This window comes from Sus scrofa, chromosome 1 (assembly GCF_054392235.1).
Source record: "Sus scrofa isolate SSC_HxYL_T2T_F1_AM1 chromosome 1, Sscrofa_HxYL_maternal_Yorkshire_Landrace_v2.0, whole genome shotgun sequence".
NCBI classification, from domain to species: Eukaryota; Metazoa; Chordata; class Mammalia; order Artiodactyla; family Suidae; genus Sus; species Sus scrofa.
This window is the reverse complement of record NC_139383.1, coordinates 192,549,768-192,576,096: the sequence shown is the minus strand read 5'-3', so window position 1 is coordinate 192,576,096 and position 26,329 is coordinate 192,549,768. Positions and strand designations below refer to the sequence as shown.

Genomic DNA, 26,329 nt, shown 5'->3' with positions numbered 1-26,329 from the left:
CCTTCTTCTTCTTCCTTTTTTTTTTTCCGCAGCTGAATACTTTCCAGGCAGTTCTGGCATCTGATGAGTCTGATACCTACGCCCTCTTTCTTTATCCTGCCAATGGCCTTCAGTTCTTTGGAACCCGCCCCAAAGAATCTTACAATGTCCAGCTCGAACTTCCAGCCCGGGTGGGCTTCAGCCGAGGGGAGGTCGATGACCTGAAGAGAGAGGGACAGTATTTCAGCTTGACTAGCACTGAACAGTCTGTGAAAAATCTCTACCAGTAAGTAACACAGGGCTTAAGCCCTTTCCTGTGGGAATGTGAGGACCCTTAGGAGCTGACCAAACTTGAGTGGCCAAAGACCATTAAATAATATCTTGCTGGTTTCTAAGCAAGACATCAGGTCAAAACCAGGAACTAGACTCGACCCTGGGAGGAATGTGTTGACCAAAATATGAAAGGTCTTTTATTTTTCCTACCTTATTGGCTAAAGATAGCAGAAATGCAGCACTCTGTGTGTGTGTGTGTGTGTGTGTGTGTGTGTGTGTTTCTGTAGTGTTGGCCCAGCCACTGAGGCTTGCTATGGAAAACATTGCTCTTGGAACCACATAAAAATAGCCAGTAATATAACTGCCCAGGTTGAGGTTTTTCCAGGTTAATCATTTCAGGAGGAGACGTTGTGAGTTAGTCTTTTAGACAGAGATGTGTTAAAAGTTAAATTAAGAATAGTAAAATTTGGAAGGAAAAAAAAAAAAAAAAAGACCAAACCGATTGACCGATTGGTGGAGTTTTAGAAGTCTCAGGATTTTTCAACGGCTTCATTATCTGAAATTGTCCTGATGGGTTTTCCATGCAATGCCTGGGAGCGAGCACATTCCTTAGTTCCATCACATGAGCTCGCTCTGCTTGTCCACATCACACCCTGTATCTGGGCTGGCACCCGCTGATAATGATTAATTCTCCAGCTTAAAAAAAATAGCACTGCTTTTATCCCTTCTCTGAATACCAGCCTAGAAGCCAGAGAGAACACATTGGTTACATGGCCTCCCTTGACCCTCTCAGTTTCATTATATGATTCCTGGGTATTGGAACACCTTACACGCTGCATGCCATCCACTCTACTCAGAGACCAGAGAGCCGGCCCTACAGCCAAATAGGGTTATTCAGAGCTAACATTTATTGAGAGCTTATGATTTGTCAACATTGTGCTAAACAACTTCCAGAAGTTTTCTTAATTAAAACTTCATAAGAATCTCAGGAGGTAAGTCCTATTCTTTTCTCAATGTGACAAATGAGCTTAGGGAAATTAAGTTGCCTATAATCTCAAAGTTATGAAGTGGCAAAGCCAAAATTCAAACACGAGCCTGGAGCTCTGAGCTGTTTATTTTAGGCTGAATGCTGGCCAGCTTTCCCATTCTAGGCACCCACATTGTGCATCTCTAGGGTTCCACTGAGGCTACTTTTAGTCCTGACTCTGGAGAAAACTTAGATCCTTGTTTTCTCTCCCCTGGTTGCTTCCTTCTCTTGTGCTCTGGGGCCCACAGGTTCTCTGCTTCTTAGATATCATTAAGAGCTCACTGTGGGCCAAATGCTGGAAGGACAAAGATGTGTAAGGCTCAAGCCCTGCACATTAGCAGTCTGCACTCTCGTAGGTGGACAAACAACTCAACACTTCCACCAGAGTGTGGGAAGACAGGCTGACACCTCAGGGTACAGGAGGCAGTGGGGGCCAAAAGCCTGTGGGAAAAAGCATGTGTGCTCCTCCACCACAGCCGCATAGGCCCCAAGAACTCACAGAGACACACATACACGTGCATACACCCACACATCGTTTCATTTACCTCCTTCCATGCCTACCTCATCTTTCTTTTTTGTTGTTGTTGCCTTTTAAGGCCGCACATGCAGCATGTGGAAGTTCCCAGGCTAGGGGTCGAATCTGAACTATAGCTGCCAGCCACAGCCACAGCCACAGCAGTGCGGGATCTGAGCCATGTCTGCAGCTTACACGCTGCAGCTCATGGCAACACTGTATCCTTAACCCACTGAGTGAGGCCAGGGATTGAACCTGTCTTCTCATGCATACTAGTCGGTTCATTACTGCTGAGCCACAGTGGGAACTCCTACCTCATCTTTCATGCTTCCTTAAAAACCTCTGAGTTGCTTGACTGAAAGTGGAAAATAGGAGACCAAGATGACTGATAGAGTTTTTCTTTAGTATAATCTGTGCCTAAAAACAAAAAAGTACAGGTAAAGCTGATAAATATGAAATAAAAAGATTATCACTGTTTCAAGTGATAACCATTATTAATGGACATTCCAGAATTTTGGCCATATGCAAAACCTTTTAAAAACCAAAATGGTTCTTTAGTTATACATATGGCATGTTCCCATTTATCACTGTCTTATAAGCAGTAAGATATCTGTTTATAGTATTTATTTGAAGGCTGTACAACATGGCCTCATGTTATAGCCTAAATTATTAAGACAATATCTTGTTAACATTTAGCTTATTTCTGATTTTTTTCCTTTTATAATTATTGTGGCAGTAAACCAAATATTACTCATTGCTCAGATTCTCAGCTGTCTGAAAAGTAAATTCTTAGAATATTACTCAGCCATAAAAAAGAATGAAATGCCATTTGCAGCAACATGGATGGACCTAGATGTTCTCATACTAAAGTGAAATAAGTCAAACAGAAAGACAAATACCATATGATATCACTTACATGTGGAATTTAAAATACTACAAAACAGAAGCACAGACATTGGGAACAGACTTATGCTTGCCCAGGGGGTGGTGGTGGGAAAAGGGTTGGATTGGGAGTTTGGGATTAGCAGATGCAAACTATTATAGATAGTCTGGATAAATAATAAGGTTCTACTATATAGCACAGGGAACTATATTCAAATCCTGTGATAATCCATAACAGAAAAGAACATGAAAATAATATTATGTATATAAAACTGAGTCAATCTGCTGTACAGCAGAAATTAACACAGCATTATACATCAACCATACTTCAATAAAATTTTTAAAAAATGAAAAAATTCTTAAAAGTAGAATTATTGAGAAAGAATATATGCAGTTTAACCTTTTTTTTTTTTTTTTTTTTTTTTTTTTTTGTCTTTTTGCCTTTTCAGGGCTGCAGCTGCAGCATATGGAGGTTCCCAGGCTAGGGGTCCAATCAGAGCTATAGCCATTGGCCTACGCCACAGCCACAGCAACACCAGATCTGAGCCGTGTCTGCGACCTACACCACAGCTCATGGCAACACTGGATCCGTAACCCACTGAGTGAGGCCAGGGATCAAACCCGCAACCTCATGGTTCCTAGTCGGATTTGTTTCTGCTGCGCTATGATGGGAACTCCCGCAGTTTAACATTTTAATGTATGTTAACCAATCACCCTTCAGAAATGTTGCACCAGTTTACATTTCTTATCAGTAATGGAGAGCTGTGACTAATAGTGCCTGTTTCCTACCAGTTTATATTCTTTTTTAACATTTGTGAATCTGATAGGTATAAAATGTTCATATTTTCACTCTAATTTTTTTGATTACTAGTAAAACTGAGCACATTTTCATATGGTTAATTGCCATTTATCTTTTTTGTGACTTGTCTGTCTGTATCCTTTGCTGTTTTCTCTTTAGGTGTTTACAAAGACCTCTTACACATAAGAACAATATAGTTAAGATGCTTCTTCTCAAATGCTATGCATATTTTTATCCAGGTGTTCATCTTTAAAGTTAGTTATGATCTAGAAGATGTACGTTTAGGGTTGTCCAGGGTATGGGCCTTTTCCTTGATGATTTCAGCTCTTGGGATTATTCTTAGGAAGGCCTTCTCTTACCTTCAAATCGTAGAAACATTCCTCAATTTAATCTTCTGTGTTACTTTTCATTATTTCCATTTTCAAAAATACACAGGAAAGTGGAGGGAAATATCTAGATTTACAAGCTGTGGACATTTTGCCATCTTCATCATTTTTTTCTTTTTTGCTTAAAATAAGTGAACCAGCATGCCATTTACTCCTCAGTGCTTCAGTATGCATCTCTAGAAAACAGGTATTCTCGGAGTTCCCATTGTGGCTCAGTAGGTTAAGAACCTGACTAGTATCCATGAGGATGTGGGTTCAATACCTGGCCTTACTCAATGGGTTTAGGATCTGGTGTTGCTGGGAGCTATGGTTGAGGTTGCAGAAGAGGCTTGGATCCCATGTGGCTGTGGCTGTGGTGTAAGCTGGCAGCTGTACCTCCAATTTGACCCTAGTCTAGGAACTTCCCAGTCAATGGAATCCTTGTCTTCCCCAAACTTGTCCTACAATTATAAGCACAGAGGTCATAAATTAAATAATTCATAGTGTGTTTGTCATAACTCTTCTTTGGCATATTTAAATGTGAATGCACACATTTGCATTGAGTTTATACTTTTCCATCTCCTGGAAAACAGTGGTTTTCAAGTCTTTACTATGTGCAGAGCCCTGTGTTGAGCATGTGATTTCCTTTCCTTTTTTTTAAAAAAAAAAATTATTATAGTTCATTTACAATGTTCTGTCAATTTCTGCTGCATAGCAAAGTGACCCAGTCACACATACATATATATATTCTTTTTCTCACATTATCCTCCATCCTGTTCCATCACTAGTGACTAGATACAGTTCCCTGTGCTATACAGCAGAATCTCATTGCTTATCTACTCCAAATGGTGATTTTCTTTCTTTTTTTTTTTTTTTTTTTTTTTTCATGTTTCAAATAGTGATGTTCTAATTTAATCCTTCTAACAGCCTGGGGAGAAAGGCATTGTCATCTCATTTTGTAGCCTTGTTTTCCTTTCTAGGAAATAAATTAAGTTCTTTCTGTTGTGACTGAGCTTTCCAAATGACCTTGGATTTTTGCATAAACTCAAACTGGCTACGCTCCCATTATGCACAATGACGAAAGCCAGGGTAGTGATTTGTATTTAATTAGAAGGCTATTTTATTTAGCTTTTATCTGCCATAATTTGTATTTTCCTACTCTTTGAAGCTTTTATAGTTTTCTAAGGTTGAGAAGGAATTTCACAGCTGCAGCACCTCTGATGTGATAATAAACTCAGAATCCTCAGATCTTCAGGATTCTCATAACCTTAGTGTTCCTTGTTTGCTTGACAAAAAGCACCCGCATTAATTCTTAGAACTTTCCAAGTCTGTGGAGCATATTGCACAAAGGATTACAGCTTTGCTTTCTATGCTCCTATTTGCCTAAACTAATGACAACAGCAGCAGTGGCAACATCAACAACACACCAGGGGGTAGGGATTGATTGACTGATTCTCAGAGTTGTGTTAAAAAATATTACTGCTCTAGAAATTCACTTGGATGTGATAAGTACCAACCCAAACGAGCAAAGGTCTCTTGTCCCTATATGAGTCAGTGCACTTCCTACTATCTTATTAGTCATTAACTCTGATTTTCTCATGGGTTAACTTTTGGGGAAATCCCATCACAGGACAGATTTAGAGCCTGGTGTTTGGTTCACACACCAGAGACTAGGGAATCTGGGTGTAGTCAAGCCAGCCAGACCCTTTGTTCCTTCAGGCTTTTCCTGATTTTTTGAAATTGTATTTGGGATTGTTCTCTTCAGAATCTATCACTGATTAAACTAACGTAGCATTGGGCTATTTGGAAGACTGAATGGAGCCCATATTCTTTTCGATGGAAGGAAACAAGCGACCTCTCTGGCTCCAGATATTTCTGAACACCTCTCATCCGTGACCTGTGGCAGTTTGATTAAACTTTTCTCTTAACATTCCCCGTAACTTTATTCTGCATTTGCTCAACATTTTTGAAACTCAGGCATTTCTGTTTCCTTGAACTTTTGACATGGATTCACCAGTCCAAAATTAGTTAATTAATCCACATGACTTAACAGTGAGATGCCTCTGACATTCTGTAGTGTAATGATAATTCGAATATGGATTGACTATAGTATATTTATTAGCTTCTGAGTTAACATGGATATTCAGAGCACAGGCTTTGGCACTACTGAATTCAAGTCTACGCTCTGCCAGTTATTAGTTGTTCAACCTTAAGATGAGTTACACCCTCTAAACCTGTTTTCTCCTCTCTAAAATCAGGCATGATCACTGCCCCTACCTTGCAAGTTGTGTTGAAGAATGTCAAGTGCTTGGCATGTAACTAACTCTCAAATAAAAGGAGTCATTATTAAGTGTGTGGCAAAATTTTTAAGCATATGTTTTCTTGAGTTTGTTAAGAAAGAAACAAAGAAAGTAGAGGAAAGTAGAGGAAGGATAAAATAGTCCCACATTCCCTACTTGTTTTCAAATTGCCAGATTTTAGATTAAAAACTTAGGGATTGTAGGGAAGATTTCTGAGTTAAGGGTTTGGCATTCAGTGGCCTTTGAAACTTGCTGGTAATTTACAACAAAATTTCAGCATAATCCTTTTAGTTACCGTGTGAGTCTAGTTTTATTTGGTTTCCTGCCAGTGAAAACTCTGAATCTGATCTTAATGGTCTTTCACTTTTAAAATAAATCTCTCACCTTTGTAGGCAGGTGGTGGCTGGACACTCTTGTTACAATGTCCTGTTCCTTTTTATTTAGACACAGCAACCTAGGGATTCCTGGAGTGTGGGCTTTTCACATTGGCAGCGCCTCCCCCTTGGACAACGTCAAGCCGGCGATAGCTGGAGGAGACCTTTCCAAAGCCCATCCTTCGGTTCCCCTGCGACATTCCTCCAGCCACGCTGTGGCCCCGGAGGGTGAGGACACCGAGGACAATTTGGATTATTATGATGAGAATGAGGAGGAAGTTGAATACCCTCCTGGTGAAACAGAGGAGGAATCCAACGGCCACAGCCCCGACGATGTTTCCTTCCACTCGAGGGCCGATTTGAAGCCCTCGGGAGGTGGGATTTCTCTCCCAGGTTCTGACCTGCCCTCCCCTTTGCCACGTCCAACATCTAGGGATGGGCTTGAAACAGAGTCTGCCACCTTGGACCCTCAAACCAAAGAGGGGAGACCTCAGGAGGAGATAGATGCCCCAGATTTGAAAGGCCGAGGTGAGACTTCTGAACAGCCAGGGGCCCAAGTCCCTGCCCCACCAAAGACAGAAAGAGACTCACCGGATCCTTCCTGGGCAGCTCTGCCTCCCCACCCAGATGAAGGGGCCCTGCCCGCAGAAAGGGATGTTCCCCCGGTGCCTTCTGGAGGAGAGGTGGTTCTTCCAAATTACCCCAGGCGGCCAGACCACGCTCCACCGCTGGGTCGCGGGAGGCAAGTGGTCGGGGTGGAGGACGACATCGGTTCCAACACCAAGGGTAAGTGGCTTTGAAAGATGGGGGCTAAGAATTCACTGGGAAAATGCTGGTTTTGCAGAGTTGTGAATTTTCTCTCAAGGCGAGTGGATGAAGAGTTTAACCAAAAGAAGCTGGGGGCTGACTTTTAAACCCGTGTTGCAGGAGATAGAGTATCTTTCCTCGGCCAAATACATCTTGGCAGGCAAATTCTGTTTGGAATCTCTTGGCCATTAATAATGTTGAAAAAAAAAAGTGGGGTGGGGGGGGGCCTCTCGCAGCACGTGGAGAACTGGGTCTCTCATGCCAGCTAAGCTCTCAAGTGGAATGAAGTATTTCAGTGTGAAAGTTCAGCAAAGGTAAAGCGTTTTGAGGTTTCACACACGTTCCAGTGATGGAGGGTTTCAGGCTTTAGTTTTAAATGGCAAGTTGTGCTGGCTCTGGAGAACATTGCAGATTCTTCCCCAGTGATGGGACAACCCCGGTTGGTTGGAGACGCAGGGGGTGGGGGGAGGGGACCCCCGGGGAGAGAACATTGCAAGCCCCCTGTGTCTTGTCATTTCTGGTTCATGGATGTGCAGCTGTGGTATTCCGCTCCCTGGAGCTGTGTCCTCATTTCATGACTCGCTGACCGGAGCCAGAGGCCAGGACAGAAATGCCCAGGGGAGGCTTCGGTTAATTAATAGAGACACGGAGCCCCTGTCTCCTGCTCTGCAAGGCGAGACTTGTCATGTCAGCTCTTTTCTTTCCAGTCAGGGATGTAAACACCTGAATGGGAGACTGGCCACAGATTCATCCCATTTGTTCCAGGGACCGGGCATCTGACCTCTTGACAGGAGGAAAGAGGTCAAAGGTGACCGCATTCTTCGGGACTTTTTTTATTTTTATTTTTTAGCCTTTTCTGTTTCCTATACTTATGGGGTAAAAACAGGTTGGCCTAGCAAGAGGTCTTCCAGGTGGTTCTGAAGGGGCACTAACTTGCAAGAATTTGCTTGAAGAAATGCTTCTTTCAGGAGAGATAAAAGTCTTTTGTGACTGAGGTGGTACTGTGTAATGATTACTGGGAGAACATTGGCGTCAGACTTTGAATCCTGGCTGTCACGCTGGCTGGGTGACACTTCATGTAGCTCCCAAGTCTCTGATTTCTCCTAAATTTGTTGAGAGGATTAAAAGGGATAATGACGTTCTAAGGTTAGCCTCTGCACTAGCTGGATCTTAATAAATGGCTGCTGTTACTAATTATAGAGGATTGAAAGCAGTGGGAATGGGGGTGGGGGGATAAGGAGGGAAGAAAGGGCTTGTTAAATACTTGTGCCTTCATTTACACTCGAGGGCAGCTTTTCTGTCAAATCAAAGATGTGGATTTTATTGGAAGGCTTCAGAACCTTCAGACATTTCTGATGCTCTTCTGAATTTTCAGCATAAGTTTTGAATATCTAAGGAAAATGTGAAGCCAGGTACCAAAGACAGGGGATTTTGAGGTTAAGATGTGTTCCTAAGTGGTCTTTTCATTTGTGGGCTGTGATTTCCTGCCCTGAGAAGAGCTTGGGATGTTAAAAAGCCGATCCCTGGAGTAATTGGTTAAAGGGTCAAGAAGAAGGGGCTGCACACCCTGCTTGGAGCTGTGAGAGGCTGAGATAAGCTGGAGTAACTGCAGAAAGTCTAGGGAACTGGCCATGGAGAAGAACAGAGGCGGCAGCCATAACCCTTGGGGGCCATGAACTATGATATTTATCAGCTGGGGGATGACGTCCACCATTGACATCTTAGAAATGACATAATGCATTTGAAACAGCTGGTTGTATATACAATGAGACATTTAGGGGGAAAAATCTAGAAGTTTTTGAACCTTGAACAAAAAAAATCACAACCACCATTATTAGCAGAGTGGTAAAACTTGAAAACTTAAAAGCAGAGAGGCAAAATAAGTGAGCCTCTGGTTTTACCTCAGGCTTTAGGAAGACTCGGTATCCATGGGGGGCATTTGTTCCAGGACGCCCCCCACCCCCACTCCGCAGATGCCCAGATCTGCAGATGCTCAAGACCCTTGGTCAGCTCTCCATATCCTGGGTTCTGCACCCGAGGATCTGCAACCACAGGTTCCTTAGCTTCAGATCGTTAACATAATACAGGATCTGCAGTTCCTTGAATCCACGGATGCAGAACCCGTGGATACTGAGGGCTGACTGTATAGAAGTATGCTGCTGTTACTTGTTTTTTCTTGGCCGTGAATCATGTTTTTTCTAAACAAAACATTGGCTTCCCAGAGGTCCATCAGACAAAAGTGACCTCCCTCCGGGAAACCTGGTGGACCTGCTAACTGCCTTGAAGCCATCCTGCCCTGCTCTTTCTAGTGATGGAGTGGAGGAGGGGGCATTTTGGTGTTCGGTGGACTCGAGCTTGATTCCCAGCTCTGGTGCGTGGTTTGGGATAAGACATTTGCTCTTCCTTCACTCTCATTTTCCTCAGCAATAAGATGGGGATAGTGCAGACCTCATTAAAGAATTTCCAGAATTAAAATTGGGCATAAAAGCACCATGCCTAGTAAAGTTTAGTTTCCCCTTTGAACTTCATAGTAGTCACTAAAAAATTAAGATTTAATCCCTCCCAAAATATCTATCCCTTGTCTTTTTAATTTTTCCTCCCCTTAGGGACTCTTTTTTAAAAGACTTTTTTGTTGAGAAATCTAGATTCTTTTTAGATCATGTCCACACCAGGCAAGAATGACCCAATTACATTCTAGTTCTGGCCTCAAGCATATTGTTTGCTTTGTTCTGTTTTCCTAGACCACAGAACCAGAGGTTAAATTGGATGCACAGGCTTTCTCTGTCTCAGGGGTCTTGTTTCTCGAAGCAGCTCCGGAAGCTTATTGTCAAACCAAGAGGTTACCTGAGCATCTGCCATGTACCCTTCCCTGACCAGGGCACTGGTGGAAGTTTTCAGTGATTATTTATCGAAGGTCCACTTGGACCCTGGATGGGAACTTTGTTTAGATTGTCTGAGCACAGTTAATCCTCAGAATTGCCCTGTGGGATAGATACTATTATTCATCCCACAGTACAGAGCCTGGAAATGAATGACTTGTCTGTGTCAGAGGCAGACCAGGACTGCAGTGAAGCCATGGAAGATTAGAGCAGGCTGTCAGGTAACACAGTGCAGGGCATATGTGAGTGTGGTGCTGTCCTGGAAGTCTTCCTGGAGGAGGAGGGCTCGAGCCAGGCCTCAGGGTCAGAGTCTGAGTTTAGAGAAAATAAAGCATATTCTGGACAAAAGAGTGGATGCAGTGGCAGAAATGGAAAGAGAGTATGTGAGTGAGTTGTTGGAGGGAGGTGGCATGAGGGCAGTTGCTGGCAAGGTTCCAGCTCTTTAGGAACAGGGACCACTGGTATTGTGGGTAGCAGGGATAAGCTTTATTTATAGGGTCATAGCTGGTCTCAATCCTGCCCAGGTGGTGCAGTGAGGCACTTAATTCAACCTCAGTCTGCGTGATGAATTAGAAATAGGGAGGGATTCCCGGCTTTCAGAAACATCAAGTGTTCTTACTCCATTGTGGGATCCTGTTGATTCTACTTTCTGGTCCAGCTCTATTTCCAGCCTTGGGAAAGGCCTCAGGAATGTGTTGCTCAAGCAGCTTATACCCTGGGATGCATTCGAGCAGGCTCTGCTGCCAAACTCAGCTTTCCAGGCACAAAATCCCCTCTCCCAGATGCACCCCCAGGTTACTGAGGGACTCTGAACAGGAGGACCCCCCCATACCTGTGAAGACAGATGCATAGGAGACCCTGCTAGTGTCATGATGTTGGAAGTAACCCTGCCACCCCTCCCCCGCCCCCGCAATAAAACAAGGTCCTAATAACTGTTTACTCAGCCAGCATCACTGTTTTACCACTGACATCAAAAACATGAAAACTGGAGGGAAAAGCAGAGCACTGTTTTTCATTATAAAGCTGGATGTGGTTTTTCTTACTCGACTGTCATTCTGCAAAGTGTGGAAACTTAGAAGCATCTGTCCTGCAGTGAAAATGTAGGTCCTTTTTCTTGAGGTAGCAGGAAAAGCTGTTAAAAGTCAATCCAGGGCTGGCCCCACGCGGAAGCCCTCCGTCCCCATTTGCGTTTGCAGGATGAACGAACCCAGTCTGCGCCATGGAACCTGCTGGCCTTGGCCTTCTGTGGGGCTTGGCCAGAGCTGAAGACAAGTGCTTAAGCATTACTGGAGAAATGAAGATTGAAGCCTGGATCAGAACAAGTGCAAAGAAGGAGTTTTCCCCTCATGTGAAAAACTCCCGCTTAGGGCAGATCTCAAGCACTCTGGCAGCACCTTTGCTTCTTTGCCCTCATGCAGCCCCACCTCATTTTTCTTTCTGTTAAGGCTAGGAGAAGAGGGAAGAAGCATTACATGGAAAAAAGAAGTGAGATTTTAAAATCCTCACACGAAGATTCCTCTAGCAATGGTCTCACCTCAGTTAATGAAGCCTTTGCAGACTGAGCTTCATTCCAGCTGGGCTGTGATCTCCACCCTCCTGCTGGGCCTGAGTTGCCAGCCGACTTCTCTCTGTGGTTTTGACTCTCTGTGACAGGAAGAGCCGGGCAGAGTGTGGGTCCCCAGAGGGTCTGGAAGACAGCTTGCCCCAGTGGGTGAAATGCAGAAGAGAGGAATCTGTGGAGTGAAAATGGTATTTCTCAAAGTGGCTCTAGTCTATGTGTGGCTTTTTCCCATGTCCCTGGTTCCAAAATGCTAATTTCCACACCCCTCCTCCACCTTCTGACCCAGAATCTGCCCTTTAAAACCAGGTCCCCTGGGAGTTCCCATTGTGACTCAGATATTAGTAACAACTAATATCCATGAGGATGCAGGTTTGATCCCTGGCCTTGCTCAGTAGGTTAAGGATCCAGTGTTGCCGTGAGCTGTAGTGTAGGTCGCAGATGAGGTTCAGATCCAGCACAGCTGTGGCTGTGGTGCAGGCTGGTGGCCGCAGCTCTGATTCAGTCCCTAGCCTGGGAACCTCCACATGCCTCAGGTGTGGCCCTAAAACAAACAAACAAACAAACAAAAAAACAAAACCAAAAAACACAACAACAACAAAATAAATAAAACCAGGTCCCTTGGTGAGTCTTAAGTATTGCTGGTGTAATGGAAGGAGCCTGGGATTTAGAGCCAGAAGGTCATGCAACCTTTGTGGCCTCGGCCGTATCGTCTGTGAATTATAGATACTATTTACTTACAGAACAGGAAGACATGTGAAAACACCTTCAAAACTGTGAGGTAAAGAGGCACAGAGGGGACTGCGGAAAAAGTGCCACTTTGCTTTTGGATAGACTCACTGCACGTCTCATCCAGCCAGATCTAGACACTGATTCCCCACGTTCAAGGAGTTCTGTATCTTTGAATCTACCTGCAACTCCCATAGAACTTTGACATGTCTCATTGGCCAAAAGTTTGGTTTTTCTTGCCTGATTAGATAACTGCATGTGGGATCACATTTCTAGGTCCTGTTCTCCCCCTTCCTCAAGGAAAGGAACTGGCTCCTGGGCTCCTGGCTCCTTCCACTAAAAGACCTTCACCTGCCATGCTTGGGGATTGGGCCTGAGTGGGCCATGGGCGTGGAATTCTGTGGCTCAGCTGGGTTAGGAATAAACGCAGGAGCATTTCCTGAAATCCCACCCACCCCAGGAACTGCTAATTGGTCAGATGATATTCATTAACCCGTTAATGAGCATCCTCTAGCTCAGAAATGAGAGGTTTGAAAATATCCTGGACATCTTCATCAGAGGGCTTAAGAGTCACTCCAGGAATGGCTAAGGCACAGACTCATGGGATCTGCCCATCGGGAATTAAAACTGGTAGGTCTGAGCTGTGCTCTGAGTATTTGCATGTTTAACAGGCAGCCCAGGTATTCTGATGCAGTGGAATCCATGGGGAGAAATCCAGCCTTCCCCTGAATGGTTGGGCAGTGCCATGCTGAGGGTGTAAGTCCTGCCAGAGCCAGGGTGGAGCTTCCCTGATGCCTTGAAGGTGTTGCTAGAATTGATCTCCCACAAACCTGCTCAGGAAACGGCAGCTCCACCCTGCCGGTTCCCACGCCAAGAAATGAGCATCCCTGTGGACTCCTCTCTTTCTCCCCCCTCCTCCCTACCCTCCTCTCTTTCTTTTTCCCCTCACCAATTCTTCCTCTCCTCTCCCTCCATTCAGTCCATCAGCAAACCCTGGAAGCTCCCCTTCAAAGTACTCCAGATCCAGTCCCTTTTCATCCTCTCCACCAGAACCTCCTGCTACCAAGGCGCGGGCTCATTCCTGAGGTTTCAAAAGTCAGATCATGTCATTCTTCTGCTCTGAGCCCTCCAGCAGCTTCCCACCTCACTCAGACCACAACCCAAATCTTCCCCTTAATGACAAAGCCCCACGAGTGGCCAGGGCTACATCTCCTCCTTCTCTCCTCTGGCTGTCCCTGTTCCTCCCTTGTGCACTGACCGCCTGACACCGGATCCCTGCCCCATTCATCCCCCTCCTCCAGGCCTCTGCCCAAAGCTCATCTTCTCCCCAGGCCCTCCCTGACTGTGTCATTTAAAAGAACAAAATCACCTTCCTCCTCCAACCCTCATGTCCCTCCCTGATTTAAATTTCTGCGCAGTTCTTGACATTGTCCGCCGTACTGAAGAATTTACCTGTCTGTTGCCTGTGGCCTTGGAGGGGAATGTAAACTTCAGGACAGGAATTATTGTCGCTTTTGTCCCCTGCTACATCCCTAATTCCTAGTCCAGGACTAGGCCTGTAGGGAGTGCTCAATAAATATCTGTTTGAATTGCTGAAGAATGAAAGAAAGGTGCAAGAGGCATTTACCTTTCACCTAAGCTGATATTGTAAGTGTTGTATGTGTGCATCTGTGTGTGAGCACAGGCATGGAAAAGGGAGCCCAGTGCCCCCTGCCTAAGGGCAAACTCATCTTCCCCCAGTATGGTTGGCATGGGCTGGAAGGCTAAGCTTGTGTTCTTGGTTCAGTAAGTTCCATTCTGAGCAAGCAACTTAACACACACACACACTGTTTAAAAAGATCCCCAAGCCAGCTTACCAGTAACTGATTTAACCCATCATAATTATAGTTTGTCTTGTATAGCCTTTCATGGGGCTTTAGCCATTGTTTTTTTTATTAGAAATATGTAGTCTGCATGCCCATCAGCTGATAAACTTTGGCACAGTTGCATTTGTAAGTTGTTGGCTCCAGTGTTAAGCTTCTTTTTCTACCCATATAAGAGCTGTGGCTCCACCTAGTATTTTAGTGAAGTTAACCCAGTTCTCCTTATCTGTATCCTCCTCCAGTCCATCACTCCATTTCATACTCCATTCTTAGAAGGGGAACAGAGCAGAAGGACAAGTCTTCACAAAACAATGGGGGCAAAACAGCATCAGTGTTTGACTTCTGCTGAAATCCTAAAAATGAAAATGAACTACCCTTTAGTCCTGCATCGGATTGCCTTTTTAGTGTGGTGCTCAGAAGTAAGTTAAGAAACAATGTAATTTCTAGCAATGAGGCTTGAGGGTAGCGTCACCCTGATTTTGGAGACGTAGTGCATTTCCTGGTTCCTGCAGAGCCACCTGAGCCAGGCTGCTGTTGAATCTCAGGACTTGGGACCCTCTGTGGCACCCCATTCCCTGGTGTTCTGGAGGGAGAGCGCTGGTGGTAGACGATGCCATGAGCACACTCACAAGCGTGCCCGGCTCTCCAGGAGCTGCCTCCTAACAGTTGCGACTTTCTGAGCTGGAGAAACCCAAGACTTTGACAAGTTACATTCCATTCTATTTATTCAGACCAGTTCCCCCTCTCCTCCACTGTGCCCTCCCCTCTTTCTCTTTTTTTTTTTAATTTTTATTAGAGTTGATTTACAATGTTCTGTCAATTTCTGCTGTACAGTAAAGTGACCCCGTTATACATATTATTCTTTTTCTCACATTATCCTCTGTCATGTTCCATCCCAAGTGATTAGATATAGTTTCCTGTGCTATACACAGCAGAATCTCATTGCTTATCCACTCCAGATACTACAGTTTGCATCTACTAACCCCAAACTCTCAGTTCTTTCCATGCCCTCCCCTTCCCTCTTGGCAACCACAAGTCTGTTCTCCAAGTCCATGAGTTTGTTTCTTTTCTGTAGATAGGTTCATTTGTGCCATATATTAAATTCCAGATATAGGTGATATCATATGGTATTTGTCTTTCTTTCTGACTTACTTCACTTAGTATGAGAGTCTAGTTCCATCCATGTTGCTGCAAATGGCATTCCGTTATTTTTATGGCTGAGTAGTATTCCATTGTGTATATATACCACATCTTCTTAATCCATTCATCCTTTGATGGAAATTTAGGTTGTTTCCATATCTTGGGTATTGCAAATAGTGCTGTGATGAACAACGGGGGTGCATATATCTTTTTCAGTGAAAGTTTTGTCCAGATAGATGCCCACAGTGGGACTGCCGGATCATGTGGTAGTTCTGTACTTGGTTTTCTGAGGTACCTCATACTGTTTTCCATAGTGGTTGTACCACCAGCAATGAAGGAGGGTACCCTTTTCTCCATACCCTCTCCGGCACTTGTTATTTTTTGACTTATAAATGATGGCCATTCTGACAGGTGTGAGGTGGTACCTCATTGTAGTTTTTATTTGCATTTCTCTAGTAATAAGTGATGTTGAACATTTTTTCATGTTCCTGTTAGTATCTGTATGTCTTCTTTGGAGAAATGTCTATGCAGGTGTTCTGCCCATTTTTCAATTGGGTTGTTGGGTTTTTTGTTGTTGAGTTGTATCAGTTGTTTGTATATTTCAGAGATTAAACCCTTGTTGATTGCATCATTTGCAACTATTTTCTCCCATTCTGTAAGTTATCTTTTTGTTTTCTTTTTGGTTTCCTTTGCTGTGCAAAAGCTTGTCAGTTTGATTAGGCCCCATTGGTTTATTTTTGTTTTTATTTCTATTGCTTTGGGAGATTGACCTAAGAAAACATTTATATGGTAGATGCCAGAGAATGTTTTGCCCATGTTCTCTTCCAGGAGTTTGATGGTGTCTTGTCTTATGTTTAAGTCTTTAAGCCATTTCGAGTTTATTTTTGTGCATGGTGTGATGGTGTGTTCTAGTTTCATTGATTTACATGCAGCTGTCCAGGTTTCCTAGCACTTGCTGAAGAGACTGTCTTTTTCCCATTTTATATTCTTGTCTCCTTTGTTGAAGATTAATTGACCGTAGGTGTCTGGGTTTATTTCTGGGTTCTCTATTCTATTCCATTGGTCTGTGTAATTGTTTTTGTGCCAGTGCCACACTGTCTTGATTACTATAGCTTTGTAATATTGTCTGAAGTCTGGGAGGGTTCTGCCGCCTGCTTGTTTTTTGTTCCTCAGGATTGCTTTGGCAATTCTGGATCTTCTATGGTTCCGTATAAATTTGTGGATTGTTTGTTCTAGTTCTGTAAAATTTGTTTATTTGTTTTTGTCTTTTTAGAGCTGCAGGTGTGACGTATGGAAGTTTCCAGGCTAGAGGTTGAAATGGAGCTGTACCTTCTGGCCTACACCACAGCAACATGGAGTCTAAGCTGTGTCTGTGACCTATACCACAGCTCACAGCAATGCTGGATCCTTAACCCACTGAGCAAGGCCAGGCATCGAATCCGAGTCCTCATGGATACTAGTCGGTTCATTACTGCTGAGCCATGACAGGAACCCCTCCTTTCTTAAAACAGCACTAGGCAATGATATATAGCTTCTCTCACAGCAATGTCTTTTAATCTTTTTGATCATTATGCATTTGTTTTTTCTGCCTTGAATTTTATGTCACTTTTCTGCTTTCAGAAATGTTCAGGGTGCTGCCTAATTTTCTATTTTTATCAAAATGGAATTTCTCAGCTGTGTCATCAAGGCCCCATACCAATTCTTGAGTCACCAACTTCATTCTCACTCTGTTCCCAGTCAGATATTCCATTTGAGTCAAGACCATCTGTCCTGCCAGCCCTCAGCTTGCTCCTTTCTCAAGAATCTGTAAGCAGCAGTCAAGTCCTGTCCAAAACTTAATGCTACTGTTTCTGCCCTCAATTCTTCTGCCATCTTCTTCTGTCAGCTCTGACAGCCTTCTGGATAATCTCTGCTCTCTTCTTCCCTTAAACCTGATTTATAAAGTAGGACTCAAACCTTACTTGCCAAAGTCTATGTTAATTAACCCCAGTCCCTGAGCAGACCCTTTGCCTGGAGCTCAGGATAAATGCCCTTGGGCTCCACCAGAGGGTATCAAGTGTAGCTGTTGAGTTTGAAGCCAGTTAGATTCAAATCCCTACTCCACCACCTACTTCCTGTGTGACTTCAAGAGGGTTCCTTTAATCTGTGCCTTATCTTGTTTATCTGTAAAACATGGATAAAACTAGTCCCCCCTCTTGTGCACATTAAAAGAGGTAATAAAGTGTGTGGAATAGTCTCTGGCTTGTACTAAGCACCACTTCAGTGTTCACGCTGTTGTATGCTCACTCGCTGATCGCAGTCTTTCTGCTGGCTCCATTTGTATTGGTGCTACATCTTCCCCCCAGCTTGTTTTCTGTTGTCCCTGGGAAATACTGGGTGAGCATTGATCTTTCCATTTCTTCCTCTCCCTGCCTCTTCTTCCTTTTCAGACCTAGATATGGAACACAGCTGCCACCCAGTTTTTCCTAAGAGCAGGTTACTGGTCTTCCTTGGGAGCCAGCACCTCCTGGTAGCATCAGAGGCAAGTAACCACAGCCACCAGAAGACAGCCTGCAAAGGCACAGATTGGAGTTTTGTGCCCTCTGCACTTGTCAGCATGCTCCTAGGGTCTCCACCCAACTCCTGCTGCAGGGACAGGAGGCAGAGGTGTGCATAGCCGCTTTGCCTCCTGGTGGCTATGTTTGGGATTAGCATGGTACCTGGTGTCCAGGAGAAAGCCTCCTTCTCTCAGGACCCCCCAGCCAATGACCTCCTTGGCCATTTCTTTTTTTTTGGGGGGGGGGATGTCCATGGCATGTGGAAGGCCCCGGGCCATGGATCAAACCCATGCCACAGCAGTAACCTGAGCCGCTGCAGTAACAACACCAGATCCTTAACCCACTGCATCGCAAGGCATTTCCAATTCTTGGTCATTCCCTTTAGAGACAATGGCATGTGCTCTCTTGCTTCTTGTTAGCACAAATGAGCCTTTTTTTTTTTTGGTCTTTTGTCTTTTTAGGGCTGTACCTGTGGCATATGAAGGTTCCCAGGCAATGCTGGATTCTTAACCCACTGAGTGAGGCCAGGGATTGAACCCACATCCTCATGGATACTAGTTGGGCTCTGAACCCACTGAGTCACAATGGAAACTACCCACTTTCTTTTTTAAATGAACAGAATAAAGATGGGATATGGACGTGCTCTTGCAGCATTGAGCCTATTGTGGTGACTGTGGCCAAGCTCTCCATTGCTGCCCAGACACCCGGCTCAGGCCACAGCCACCACAAGACAGCCTGCAAAGGCACAGAGCATTTCAGGGCTGGCTTCCCTGTTTCCTTCTCCTCCTTCTCCGCCTCCCACCTCGTAGAATTTCTTAGGGGATGTATGTATGTGTGTTCATTCTTCACAGCCCTCCTTCTCTTTCAGAAAAAAAATTTTTCCCAAATAATGAGACAAGCTGTAGGTTGTTCTTTTCAAGGTCACAGTTACCCAAAGAAAGAGAAGAACAGTTAGACCTTATTTTTTTAGATTCTCTTTTTGCCCTTTTTCTCAGGAGCTCGTTACTGTTAGTTTGAACTGAGTGAAAGTGCTGACCTTTGGCTGCATTTAACCCAGAATGTGGCAGTTTTGTACAGTTCAGCCTTGCACGTACTTATGGGTGGGCTTTGCTGTCACTGCACCGAGGGGCACAGCCTCACCCTAGCTCCCAGCTCTGCAGTGAGACCAGCTGTGAGGAGTCAACAGTCCTTCTTGCCAGAAGACAAAGCAAGTTAATTCCCCTGAGTTGAATGTTATTCATGTCTCTTAAACATCAAAACCCCATTTGTTTATTACAATCTAAATGGATTTTATGGAGCAGATGCTGTGTCCGTGAGGAAGCTTGGCAGCCACGATGCTAGAATCACTTAGTCCTTTTCATGAAAGTTTGTTTTACTTTCCAGTCTTCACGTACAATGCTGCCAACAGGGAGACCTGTGAACACAACCATGAGCGCTGCTCTCGGCATGCCTTCTGCACCGACTATGCCACCGGCTTCTGCTGTCACTGCCAGTCCAGGTTTTATGGGAACGGCAAGCATTGTCTGCCTGAAGGTGAGGGGTGCTGGCTGGATCCGGGTGGGGGCTGCTCTGTATCTGTTACAGCCTCATGCTGTTTCCAGCTGCTGCTGTGAGCTCTGCTTAAGGACCTTGTGTCTCAGTCCCTTGAATCCAAGCAACTTGCAGGTGCTCAATAAATGTGTGAGGAATGAACATACTTGAGCTGATTTCCCAATGTGAGGACTAACCAGAAATGTTTCCTCTTTGGCTCACTTGTTAGAGTCCAAGTGGCCAGGAGAGAGGGAGGATGGGAGAAAAGAGATCGAAGGCAGGTCTGTTTGGGACTTAGGTAGTGGGTTGGTTAGGGAGCTGCGGAAAGGGCTAAAGATGGAGTCTGGAGAGTTGTCGGGGGGACTGTTTCATTTGTGTGCCAGGATGATGTTCAAGTTTGACTGGGTTTGCTGTCTCTCAGGAGCACCTCATCGAGTCAATGGGAAAGTGAGTGGGCACCTCCTTGTGGGCCACACGCCTGTGCACTTCACCGACGTGGACCTGCATGCTTATGTCGTGGGCAATGACGGCAGAGCCTATACAGCCATCAGCCACATCCCGCAGCCTGCTGCCCAGGCCCTTCTCCCACTCATGCCAATCGGAGGCCTGTTTGGCTGGCTCTTTGCTTTGGAAAAACCAGGCTGGGAGAATGGCTTCAGCCTCACAGGTGAGGAGGGCCACTGGTCACCACTGCTTTGGTGGCCTGGCACCTTGGGTTTTCAGTCAGTGAAGGAGGACTCGCTTGTCCAATGTTCCAGAGCCCCAGGGGTATAGTTTTCTGTCCCAAGGTAGCTGGGGATGGTTGGACCTTGCGGGACTGTTTTTAAATTCAGTGATTCCTTCTAAATGTGTTCCAAGTTGTTTCCAAGAAATAGGATGATTCCATTTGGAGCTTTCGTGCCCTCTTAACCCAATTTGTTGAAGCTTACTTGTCAGACTTCCTATAATTGTGTTGCAATGTGCAGGTCTGTCAAATGGGGGTGTAGGTAGTAATTCCAGGGCACCTGGAGATGATTACTTCATGGCGGAGCCGGGCCTTTGCTCTTCTCCCCCGAGGGACTCTGATCTATAACAGTGTAGACAGCGCCTCTCAGACTTTAACTCACACGCACATCACCTGGGTCTTTGGGAAGTTCAGGTTCTGATTTAGTGGCCCTGGAGGGGAGGTGTGGTAGGGGTGTCTGTGATCCTGTTTTCCTAGCAAGCTTCCAGGAGTTGATAGTGCTAGTTTAAGGACCACCTTTGATGGCAAGGGTGTAGGGGGTACTTGTTGCCGTCTCATCTCACCATGTCTTGTGTCCTAATGGATTCATTTTTATTGCATATAGAGTGTGAGAGAAAAGTTCTTTGCCCACTTCCAGCTGTGGAGCTCAATAGCTATTTGTAGGATCTTGCTTTTAATCAAAGTTGGATAAAACCTTGATTCAAAGGTAGATAAATAAAATACAGTTTACCCAGTTACATCTGAATCTCAGCTAAACAATGAATAATTTAGTATAAGTATGCCCCCAATATTGTATGGGACATACTTATACTAAAAAAAAATATGTTTATTATTCATCTGAAATTCAAATGTAAATGGGTGTCCTAGGGTTTGTTGGGGTTTTTTTTTGCTAAGTCTAGCAGCCTTAGGAAAAGAAAGGTCAAGGATGTTCCTAAGGGTTTATTTTCACAAAAAAACAAGCTTCTCCAAAGAGAAGCAGTGTGAGGTGGGGTAGGATGGAACCACACTCTTAACAGAAAGTTTGGGGAACTGAAGAAACCAAGAGCTGGTAGTACTTAGCCTTGGATATGAGATCTCTGCAGATACCATCTCCAATAGTAGCAGAAACTGGGAAATAGAAGTATGCACTGGTAATTATTGCTGGAAGATGCAAGCCCTCTTTTATCTCATGCTGGATCTTTTCCTCTCCAGGTGCTACCTTTATCCATGACATGGAAGTGACTTTCCACCCAGGAGGGGAGAGGGTTCGAATCACTCAAACCGCTGAGGGATTGGACCCAGAGAACTATCTGAGTATCAAGACCAACATTCAAGGTCAGGTGCCTTACATCCCAGCAAACTTCACAGTCCATATCACTCCCTACAAGGAGCTCTACCACTACTCGGGCTCAGGTATGTGCAGTCAGTTCACATCTGTAAAATGGGGATGGTACAGATCTCACAAGATCGCTGTGAGGGGTATATGAGTGACTACATGGAATGTCCTTAGAACTGAGCTCAATTTTTTTTTTTCTTTTCCTAGAGCCACACTCATGGCAAATGGAAGTTCCCAGGCTAGGGGTTGAATTGGAGCCATGCTGCCAGCCTGCACCACAGCCACAGCAACACAGGATTCAAGCCATGTCTGCAACGTACACCACAGCTCACAGCAGCGCCAGATCCTTAACCCACTGAGTGAGGCCACGGATAGAATCTGCGTCCTCATGGGTCCTAGTCAGGTTCATTTCCACTGAGCCACAATGGGAACTCCCAATATTGTTTTATTATTCTTGTTATGTTAGTATGAGAAAAATATGGGCTGTTGTATATAAAAATAGCAATATTCCTACACAATACTTTCAAATAATAATGTCTATAACAATCTTATCTATGGGGTGGGGAAGGATGGCATAATTATATAGAGTTTTTAACCATCCTGATCTCTGGGCCATGGAAAAAATATTTATTATTAGAATTTATCCTTGTTCTGTAACCTTGCTTCAGCCTGCTTGAAAAATCAGATATGTAAAACTAATGCTAGATTTGGAGTCAAGAAGATTGGAATTCATATCATGGATGTGTTTAAAATATGTGGGGAACAAGGTCACTTACCACCTCAGGGCCTATTTTTCTCATCTTTAGAATAAAAACAATAACCCCTTTTCTGTCACTGTACTTGGTTGATAATGTGTAAAGTTAATTGTGTTCTGTAAAAACCACCTGCTTTTTGAGATGCTGCCTCAATCCCCATTGCTGTCCTGAGTTGTGCCTTTGTTTCTCCTATGTTGTGAGAGCTAGAAGCCAGGCCAGAGGGCTAGAGAAGAGGATGGGCAGCATCCACCTGGCACAGGGTAGCAATGGCTAGAAAACTGGCCTGGCCTCCGGACTCTGCACTCAGATGAAGAGAAAAGACCGACCCCATTTCCCTGGAAACCTTCAGGCTTAAGTGCAGTGTAGGAAGGTGTCACCTCTGTAAACTGACGGATAGATTGGTGGAAATCTTGGGGGGTAGGGTCAGGCCGACTTGAATTCCAGTTCCAGCTCTGCTACTCTACCAACCTGGCATTTTAGGCTACTTAACTAGTCCTTAACCTCTGTAAGGCTCTCCACACAAGATGCCAAGGCCTGCCTCACTGGTTGTTGTGGGGAGTAATGAGGCAGTGCATTGAGAGAGCTGGGCATAGCTGACACATAGTAGCACTTATTCTTTGCAAATGTAGACAGCAGTGACCATGCCTCCTCCCTCTCTGTGCTTTGGTTTTACGTCCACTCAGGTCCTTGGGATTGCCTTGCAGGTTTCCCATATAAACCCAGGAACTTCCCAAGGGAACACTCTCCAGGAACTACATAAAAAACTCTGCAGAGAAGCTCACCCCACAAGAAAATCTCTGTACTGATTGCTTATAAATTTCCCAGTTTGACGGAATAATGTCTGTTGCAGCTGTGACCTCCACAAGTTCCAGAGCCTACTCTCTCACATATGGTGCCATCAACCAAACACGATCCTACAGCATCCACCAGAACATCACTTACCAGACGTGCAGGCATGCCCCCAGACACTGGGCCATCCCCACCACCCAACAACTGAATGTGGACCGTGTCTTTGCCTTGTATACCGATGAAGAAAAAGTGCTCAGATTTGCTGTGACCAATCAAATTGGCCCTGTGGAAGGTATGGATTCCCTTTTTCGTTATAGCTGGGCAAAAACGACATTGAACCTTCTTTCTTCATTCTTTTCAGTAGCCTCAGAATGATTCACATAAGTTACTAAGGGTTACTGAGTGCCAGGCTCTGTTAGGTGCTAGATAAAAGGATGAATAAAGCAGAGTCCTGTCCTGAAGGTGAAGACAGAGGTAGAAATAGAACTTTTAGAAGTGTTCCTGCTGAGATCAAGAATAGAAAGCATAGTACATGAGGCTGGTTTGTAGCAACACCCAATTATGTGGGCCAGTCTGTGTTGGGGATACACCTGTGAACAAGGTGGGGCCAAGTAGGAAAGAGAATGATGCTGACAGATATTTGTTATGATTGTGATAAGCACAGCTGCTATGAGCCTAGTTGGGAGGTTCAGAGATGTGATGTCCTTGAAGAAGTAACAGTTTAGCTAAGACTTAAAGGATGAGAAGAATATCATCAGATCAAGATGAGACAAAGATCCAGTGCCTAGAACAACAGGAGGAAATAGAATCACATATATGACAAAACTCAAATTAACATCATAGTTAATGAGGAAAGACTGTACGTTTTCCTTCTAAGACCAGTAATAAGATAAGGATGTCTGCTTTTGCTGCTTCTCTTCAACACTGTACTGGAAGTACTAGCCAAGGAAATTAGGCAAGAAAATAAAATAAAAGGCATCTAGATTGGAAAGGAAGAAGTAAAATTATCTCCACTGTACTATGACATGATTTTATTGGTCGAACAACTAAAGAATTCATTTTTAAAAACTATTAGAGGAGTTCCTGTCATGGCTCAGTGGTTAACAAACCCGACTAGTATCCATGAGGATAAGGCTTCGATCCCTGGCTTTGGTCAGTGGGCTAAGGATCCAACATTGCCATGAGCTGTGGTGTAGTTCGCAGACATGGCTTAGACCCCACATTGTTATGGCTTTTAGTATAGGCCAGCAGCTGTGGCTCTGATTCGACCCCTGGCCTGGGAACTTCCATATGCTACAGGTGTGGGCCTAAAGAGGCAAAACACAAAAAAAAAAAAAAAAAGAAAGAAAGAAAAAAAAAAAGAAAAAACTATTAAAACTAATAAACAAGTTCAGTATGATTACAGATACAAGATCAATATACAGAAATTAATTGTGTTTCTATATAGTAGCAATGAGCAATCTGAAAAGGAAATTAAAAGAATAATTGTATTTCAAAAAATGTTTAGGGATATATTTTTAAGTGTAATACTTTGATATTGAAACCTATAAATGTTTTTGAAAAAATATAAGGCCTGAGTCAATGGAAAAAATATTTTATGTTCATGGATTGGAAGACTTAATATTGTTAAGATGGCAGTGTTTCCTAAAACTGATCTAAAGATTCAACATCATCTTAATTAGCTGTTTTTTTTACATAAATTGAAAAATTAATCCTAAAATTTGTATGAAAATTTAAGCAACCTAGAATAGCCAAAACAGTATTTACAAAGAACAAATTTGGAGGACTCAGAATTCCTGACTTGAAAAAGTAAGAGTAATCAATACAGTGTGGTCCTTGAAGAAAGACAGACATACAGGTCAATGAGAATTGAAGTGAGAATCCAGAAATAAGCACTCACATTTACAGTCAATTGATTTTTGACAAGAGTGCCAGAACAATTCTATGAAGACAAAGGGTAGTCTTTTCAATAGTGGTTCTGGGACAGCTATGGATATCCGCATGCAAAAGAATGAAGGTGGTTACAGAATAAGAGATGTCCACATAGGAAGGGAAGAAGTAAAACTGTCACTTTTATCAGATGATGTGATACTACATATAGAAAAACCCTAAAGTCTGCATTAAAAAACTATTAGTACTAATGAATTCAGTAAAGTTGCAAGATACAAGATTAACATACATATATCTGTTGTTCTTCTACACATAATAATGAGCTATCAGAGAAAGCAGGAAAAAAAATCCCATTTAAAATCTCATTAAAAAGAATAAAATAGGGGAGTTCCCATAATGGTGCAGTGGAAACAAATCCAACTAGGAATCATGAGGTTGCAGGTTCGATCCCTGTCCTCCCTAAGTGTGTTAAGGATCTGGTGTTGCTGTGAGCTGTGGTTTAAGTTGCAGACGTGGCTTGGATCTGGCATTGCTGTGACTCTGGTGAAGGCCAGCAGCAACAGCTCTGATTAGACCCCTAGCCTGGGAACCTCCATTTGCTGTGGCCCTAAAGGGACAAAAGACAAAAATAAATAAATAAATCGGAGTTCCTGTCGTGGCTCAGCAGTTAACGAATCTGACTAGGAACAACGAGGTTGTGGGGTCAATCCCTGGCCTTGCTTGGTGGGTTAAGGATCTGGCATTGCCATGAGCTGTGGTGTAGTTGGCAGATGTGGCTTGGTTCCCGTATTGCTGTGGCTCTGGCGTAGGCTGGCGGCTACAGCTCCAATTCGACCCCTAGCCTGGGAACCTCCATATGCTGTGGGAGTGGCCCTAGAAAAGGCAAAAAGACAAAAAAAAATAATAAAATAAATAAGAATAAAATATGTTGGAATAAACTTAACCAAGGAGGTGAAAGACCTATGCTCTGTAAACTATATGACTTTTATGGAAGAAATTGAAGATGATACAAAGAAATGGAAAGATATGTGTGTTATTGGATTGGAAGAATGAATATTGTTAAAATGTCCATACCAACCAAAACAGCACACAAATTTAATGCAGTCCCTATCAGAATACCCAGGACATTTTTCACAGGACTAGAAAAAAAATAAGATTTATATGGAAGCACCAAAAAATCCAAATAGTCAAAGCAGTCCTGAGGAAAAAAAAAAACAAAGCTGGAAATATCACATGCCTGGACTTCAGACTATACTACTAAACGAAAGTAATTAAGACAGTGTGGTACTGGCAAAAAACAG

At 43.8% G+C, this 26,329-nt stretch overlaps 1 protein-coding gene and 1 long non-coding RNA gene across 7 annotated transcripts in view; one reads left to right on the top strand and one right to left on the bottom strand.

The window, feature by feature from the left end:
* The window catches only part of NID2 (nidogen 2), a 73,604-nt gene that overhangs the window by 9,608 nt on the left and 37,667 nt on the right, over nt 1–26,329 (top strand). For 3 of the 4 annotated variants that reach the window (XM_021101930.2, XM_021101914.2, XM_021101921.2), the window contains exons 3-8: nt 33–265; nt 6,584–7,299; nt 19,409–19,558; nt 19,977–20,222; nt 21,471–21,671; nt 23,200–23,430. In XM_021101930.2, coding sequence (XP_020957589.2) covers nt 33–265; nt 6,584–7,299; nt 19,409–19,558; nt 19,977–20,222; nt 21,471–21,671; nt 23,200–23,430 — 1,777 coding nt within the window. Of the gene's footprint in view, nt 1–32; nt 266–6,583; nt 7,300–19,408; nt 19,559–19,976; nt 20,223–21,470; nt 21,803–23,199; nt 23,431–25,609; nt 26,046–26,329 lie in introns of those variants that run through there. The other variant, XR_014818860.1, reaches the window with a different exon arrangement.
* Nucleotides 8,429–12,801, bottom strand: LOC146406932 (uncharacterized). 3 transcript variants are annotated; one of them, XR_014818890.1, is made up of 3 exons: nt 12,499–12,801; nt 11,734–11,932; nt 8,429–11,645 (listed from the first exon to the last, which is right to left on the bottom strand). It is a non-coding gene; the product is annotated as an uncharacterized LOC146406932 (long non-coding RNA). The 3 variants fall into 3 exon arrangements; XR_014818891.1 differs by having other exon boundaries at nt 12,727–12,801; XR_014818893.1 differs by having other exon boundaries at nt 8,614–11,485.